This window comes from Nicotiana tabacum, chromosome 17 (genome assembly GCF_000715075.1).
Source record: "Nicotiana tabacum cultivar K326 chromosome 17, ASM71507v2, whole genome shotgun sequence".
Classification (NCBI taxonomy): domain Eukaryota; kingdom Viridiplantae; phylum Streptophyta; class Magnoliopsida; order Solanales; family Solanaceae; genus Nicotiana; species Nicotiana tabacum.
Genome location: NC_134096.1, coordinates 60,099,987 through 60,106,813, shown reverse-complemented (window position 1 = coordinate 60,106,813; position 6,827 = coordinate 60,099,987). Strand labels below are relative to the sequence as shown.

The 6,827-nt window shown below is 37.5% G+C and overlaps 1 protein-coding gene across 1 annotated transcript; it reads right to left on the bottom strand.

Annotated features, from left to right (window-relative positions):
* Positions 1-1,763: 1,763 nt before the first annotated feature.
* LOC107810480 (B3 domain-containing protein LOC_Os12g40080-like) lies at positions 1,764-6,173 on the bottom strand. Its single transcript, XM_016635273.2, has 9 exons — positions 5,977-6,173; positions 4,656-5,238; positions 4,246-4,424; positions 3,722-4,139; positions 3,424-3,618; positions 3,153-3,331; positions 2,634-3,057; positions 2,340-2,524; positions 1,764-2,222 (listed from the first exon to the last, which is right to left on the bottom strand). The coding sequence occupies exons 1-9, from the start codon at positions 6,076-6,078 to the stop codon at positions 1,971-1,973; spliced, it is 2,517 nt and encodes an 838-aa protein (XP_016490759.2). The 5' UTR covers positions 6,079-6,173; the 3' UTR covers positions 1,764-1,970.
* Between the last annotated feature and the right edge of the window lie 654 nt (positions 6,174-6,827).

The following is a 6,827-nucleotide window of genomic DNA, read 5'->3' as shown; positions in this document are numbered from 1 at the left end:
TACACGTCTATACTGTTTACAAATTTAAAAAATATACAGATTTAACCGAATGTTAAAGTTGTCGATTATGATCGAAACACAGTCCACCAAGAGGGTGTAAGATGATGGTTGTAGTACTACTGGAGATTTTATCTTAGTCGAGAGGATCATATAAAGCGTAAATTACTTTATTTTATTTATTAACCATTTGCTCGGTTGTCAATTACACACCATATTCAAGGGGAGGTTGCCATGATGTATGTTATTCGCTGATGACATAGTTTTGATTGATGAGTCGCGGGCCGACGTTAAAGAGAAGCTGGAGGTTTGGACGCAGGCTCTTGAGTCTAAGGGTTTCAAGTTGAGCAGGACGAAGACAGAATACCTAGAGTGTAAGTTCAGCGCTGAGCCGAGGGAAGTGAGGCTTGGATCACAGGTCGTCCCAAGTATAGGCAGTTTCAAGTACCTTGGGTCGGTTATCCAGGGGGAGGGGAGATCAATGAGGATGTCACACACTGTATTGGGGTGGATGAAGTGGAGGTTAGCATCTGGAGTCATGTGTGACAAGAGAGTGTCACCGATACTCAAAGGTAAGTTTTATAAAGCGGTGGTTAGATCGGCCATGTTGTATGAGGTTGAGTATTGACCTGTTAAGAACTCGCATATCCAGAAGATGAAAGTAACATAAATGAGGATATTGAGGTGGATGTGCGGGCACACTATGATGGACAAGATTAGGAATGATGATATCTTTTCGGGTGACAGTGGGTGTTGCGCCCATTGATGACAAGATGCGGGAAGCGAGACTCAGATGGTTCAGGCATATACAGAAGAGAAGCCTAGATGCTCCGGTAAGGAGGTGTGAGCGGCTGGTTATGGAGGGCATGAGAAGAGGTAGAGGGCGACCTAAAAACTTTTGGAAAGAGGTGATTAGGTAGGACATAGCGAGACTTCAGATCCCCGAGGACATGATCCTTGATAGGAATTTATGGAGGTCAAGGATTAGGGTTGTATGCTAGGAGGTAGTTGAATCTTTACTTTCTTCGTACCTTTGTAAGGTTAGTCTGGTAGGGTTTTTGTCGTGAGTGGCAATGTTGTGTCTTACTACTCTTTCGTTTCTCATAGTGCCGGGTCTATTTACTCGCTATCGCTTTTGCTTTGCATCTATCTTCTTGTTCCCATGTTGTTGTTACTTTTCTTATGGTTTATGGGGTGGTACTAATATTGTCTCTTTTTGTCTTTTTGTATTCTTGAGCTGAAGGTCTTTCGAAAACAGTCTCTCTACTCCCTCGGGTAGGGTAAGGTATGCGTACACAATATCCTCCTCATACCCCATTAGTGAAATTTTACTGTGTTGTTGTTTCTCGGTTGTTTTTATCATTTACGCATTGCCACATTGCCCCCTTCTTAACACTACCTATCCTTACTATTGCTAGAAATATATTTTACTTTTGATTTTTGAGAAGGTGGCATATCATACTATCTTGATAAAGCATTCCTCGGGAAAGTTTATTCCAAGATGGCCAAACTGGAGATTTCAGTGTGGTGTTTGTTTAAAAAAAGTTGAGTTTTTCTTTTTCGAATTCTTTTTTAATTTCCAAAAACATTTCTCTAGCTATGGATAAGCCGATACATTTGTAAAACATTAACTTCCTTTTGAAGAACAATGGCTTAAAACCTCGTTAAGGAAGGCTCTTGTTGATCAGATGTGTCCATCACTAGCATAACGCTATCTAAGTTTGTTTGATAGTGAATAAAATTCACTAGCATAACGCTATACACGACAAGATAGAGCTGCATTTATATACAACATGGAGTCGAGCAAGCTCAACTCTTTACAAGAAGTTTAAGTTTACAAAATCAGAGATCCAAAGGTTGTGCTTAGGAGAATAACATACATTGTTTCCTTCCCTTTCAAAAAGAAGTAACTAAAACAGATTAGTTAAAACAATATAAATAGGAGTTTAAAGTACTAAAGAAGTGAAACCATCTTACATACCTTCAGCAGAAGTAAATATAATGACATTGAACAAAAGTTTGGATCTACTAACCCTTTCGAACACACAAACATCACCTACTTTTAGGTTATTGTCCAGCACAAACTCCTTCCAACCGGAGGTCAACTTAGCGTTAGCTGTTCCAAGAATGCATTTCACAGCCCAGGATTTCTTGCTTGAAACTTTAAGCACCACATCACTATGTCTAGTGGCAAAAAATTTCCTAGCTCTTGACAGTGTTATGGACTGTCAATTTGAAGGATGCATTATTATACAGAACAAAAGATTCGTCATTAATCAGGGATTAGCTTTAGGTCACTAAACTATTCAACTTCACGAGACATTCAAGAATAGCTATCTTACCAATTGCATTGGGCCGCTGGCAGAAGACACATATGATGGTTGCATGAAACATATGAAGAACGGATTTTCAGATGTAAAAGCTTTTGCTCTTTGATATGCTAAGACCATCTCTTTGGCCACCTCACTGCCCTTACAAGAAGACTTAGATTGTTGCACATGCTTCCCAGTGTCTTCACTGAATCCTTCTGCAGAAAATCAAGCCAACACGACCACATTGAACGATCAAGAAAGTACCTTTAGTGGACTCTAAAATTAAAGGTATATTTTCTGTATACATCAGAATACTTCAATCACCTTTAATCTTTGAAGTGAATCCATCTGAATCTCCTTTCTGCTTCTTTTCAAGATTCAGTTTCCTGCTGTGAACTATTTTGGGTTGAGAACATGGAACTGATTTCTCAGTTTTGATAGTCTTGTTTTTACTATCAGAAACCCCTGCCAATTTTGCATCTATTTTATGCATTGGTTTGCTCTCAGCTGCACGAAATATAGTGACATCTAGAATGGGCTTAGAGCCGCCCTTAATCAATTCAAATACACAAACGTCTCCAAATTTTAATTTATTGTCCAGTACGAATGCCTTCCAAGAGAAACAAATTTGTGTTTTTGATATTCCCAGGGCGTATTTGACAGGCCAAGACCCTCTTCCAGGAACACGAAGCACTAAATTGCCACATTCCTCCGGGAAATATTTCTTAGCAAATAAGAATGATATGTGCTGCCAAAAGAGATGGACACAGTAAAATGAGTATAATGGCATGCACCTATATGGATTTAATAAAGATCAAATCCATAAGGTTTAGCTTAGCTTACCAGTCTGTATGGTGTCGAGACATACGATGGTTGCATAAAATACATAACATATGGATTCTCACATTTAAAAGCTTTTGCTCTTTGATATGGTACAGTCCTCTCTTTGTCCAATTCTGTCTTGTTCTTATGATAAACCATCTTGGATTGTTGCTTGTCCATCTGGCAACTTTCTCCACTTTCTTCATAGAGAAATTCAAAATCAATGTATTACTACTAAATAGTCAGCAGATTGATCAATTCTGTTAGTAAGCCAGAGTAAACACTTTCTTACTTTTGGTTTTTCTTGTGAAAGAAGGTGAAGCTACATCCTCTTGTGTGTTTTCAACCTTGATACATTTGGTGTGAATGTCAATTGAAACATCATCCTCTGTCTCCCCTTCTGGGTTTTTTCTTTTGCTGCCCTGTCCTAATGGACAATGGCCACAAATCTCAACAGAATGCTCAATCTCAGTGCCTTCACCATGTTCTTCAGAGAAAAATCAAGGTAATATAACAATCAATAAAATTACTAGTACAACAAAAGCTGTATGTATACTCCAGACTATCTTATAGAGGGAATTATTTATCACCTTTAATTTTTGAGTAGAAACCATATGAACCTCCTGTCCGCTGCTTTAATTTCTTGGTGTGAACTACTTTGCTTTGAGAACATGGAACAGAACTATCAGTTTTGATAACCTTGCTTTTACTATCAGAACCCCCTGGCACTTCTCCAACTATCTTGTGCATTAGTGTGCTCCCAGCTGCGCGAAATATTGTGACATCTATAAAGAGCCGAGTACCCTTAATCACTTCAAATACACAAACATCACCACATTTTAACTTATTGTCCAGCACGAATGCCTTCCAACCAGAATGAACTTTAGCATTTGTGCCTCCGGTAGTGCATTTGACAGACCAAGATTCCCTGCCTCTGCCTGGAACACGAAGCATTAAATTTCCATAGTTCTCAAGGAAATACTTCCCGGCAAAATTCAGCGCTATGGACTGCCAGAGGAGAAAGCTGAGTAAATTGATTTTGACATAGTGCAAAATGTAATAAAGAAAGATTAGAGAACCACAAAGTCCACAAATTTTATAGCTTGTAGCTTACCAGATTGAATGGAGAGAAGACATATGATGGTTGCATAAAAGATATAATAAATGGATTTTTGGACTTAAAAGCTTTTGCTCTTTGATAAGCTACAGCCCTCTCTTTGTCCATTACTGTCTTGTTTTGACCATAAACACTATCGGATTGTTGCTTGTGCATCCTGCAGCCTTTATTGCTTTCTTCAAACAGAAAATAAGATAATTGTGTTAATAATAAATAGATCAGTGTTGGTTAACCTATGCTAGTAGGTTAGTTACCATTTCTCCGAGTTACTAATTGATCTTATCATAAAGATTTACTCGCAATTACCTAATAAATGACTTGATATATTTTATAACCTTAAACTTATACAACCTAAATATCGATTTTCAATTCAATTCATAGCCAATAAAAGCAGATAAAATACTCACTTTGGCCTTCTCTTATGAAAGAAGGTGAAGCTACATCCTCTTGCAACTTCTCAACCTTCATTCTTTTGACATGCATGTCAACTGAAACAACATCCTCTGCATTCCGTTCTTGTCTTTTTCTTTTGCTGTACTGTTCTAACGGACAATGGCGTAGGTTTTCAACAGAATGTTCAACCGCATCAGGAATTATTGCTTTCACTTTCTGGCTTCTGGGAATACCCTCCAGGATCTCCACAGAATCATCCGACTCGGACTGGTCTCTTTTTGGTGCACGGCGTGTTTCATGGCAGTGGGAAATGGGGGTGTGTATACCATGGGCAGAACTGTATGGATATTCAATTTCTGATGCACTTAAATCAAATATAGTGACATTAAAATGGGAACGAGCATTGTATCCAAACATCAAAAAGTGCCCGCGGCTAATTGAATAGAAGTCACTGAAATCTTGCCATCCAATGCCTAGACAAATTCGGCCTTGAGAATGAACAACTTCAACCTCCCATACTTCTCCACTTGGAACCTCAAGATACACAGGGTTTAGCATGTTCTTGCAATATCTGCTCGCAAAGTCTTTCGGAATCCTCTGCATGCAAAGGAGATCTGAACTCAGTTTCATACATCTCGAATCACAGTAAAAGGAGTACCTGTTTTTTCTTGAGAAGATCCTGCAATATACTTGTATAATGTATTCACTGTTCTTTCAGTATTAACAACTAAAACAAAGATACCCATAGTCAAACACTGTCGCTTAAATTGAAATGGAGGGAGTGTTAAACAAAAATGCACACATTCACTACACAATCATTCAAGTATATATAACAAAAACAACTTCCGCCTAAATAGTCTGAGAGGGGATTAATTCATACCACAGACTCTATTATTAAGAACTCATGCAGAATTCGTTGACCTACAAAGGAACTAAATTTCAGCTTGATTTCATGAAGTCAAGATATGTGATTACAAGGATCGTGGGAGAACAGGTGAAGAATGTTTACAATAATTGATGAAGCAACAACAACAACAACAATAACTCAGTATAATACCACTAGTAGGGTCTGGAAAGGGTAGTGTGTACGCAGAACTTCTGGTTAGAGAGCCCCTACCCTGGATAGAGAGCCTGTATCCGATAGACTCTCGGCTCCCTCCCTCCAAGAACTCCCCACCTTGCGAACTCACAACCTCTTAGTTGGAAGTGAATTGATGAAGCAGAATAAGAAAAATCAAATGATACAAAAACAAAATGATACAGCGGCTGCATGCACACCAAAATCTCAGATTCAAAGTAGCAGCAAAAGAAGAAAGGAAGAAAGTAGTTAATTACCAGACGGCTGCATTCATGTTGGAAAAATACAATCTTGAAAAACTTTGGTTGCGGAATTTGCAGCTGGGGTTTGGCTGCCATGGCTAATCTTTGACAATTCATGAGTTGGATGGTATTTGTCTACTTGATATATAGTAGCAGCAGTAATTGTTTAATACAGTGTGAGGGTGCAGGGTGTTAGGTAGATCATAAACATATTATGATGGTCATTGAGTGATCGATAAAGAAGTGTTTGGCTAAGTTTATAACCCGGTCAAATTACATATAACTACTTTTTAACTTATCTAGGTATTTGGCAAGATCAAAACTGTTTATAAGTCTAAGTTCAAAATTAGCCAAAAGTATTACTCTCAGTTTTTGGTTTTATATTGATTTGACCAATAATTTTACTATTTTATCCTCTCTTTTTTTCAATCCTTAAATTACCTTTTCCAAGACAAAAACCTAACCATTTTCATGACTTTATTCCCTAATTATTCTTTTCCAAACCCAGAGTATCTTCGTCACCTCCTCTACCATCCACAACAATCAAATTCCCATTGCTTTGTATTAGATCATTTTTCATATTGTTATATAATTAAGATCTGGTACGTTCCTAATTATTTTAACTAATGAATATCATGGGTAGTCTATTATTTTTAATTGAGTTTGTTTACTATGGCATTAAAGGGAAAATGTTGCTAGTTGTAGCAAATATGTATGTTGCCCAATTTACAAATTTTTCTTGCGTTTTGTATCGAAAAATGAACCAAACGTGTGCTTTTTATTCTACTCTTTATAATTTAACAAACCTTAATCAAATTATTAATTATTTTATTCTATCTTATCACAAAATAAATTATATTTTATGA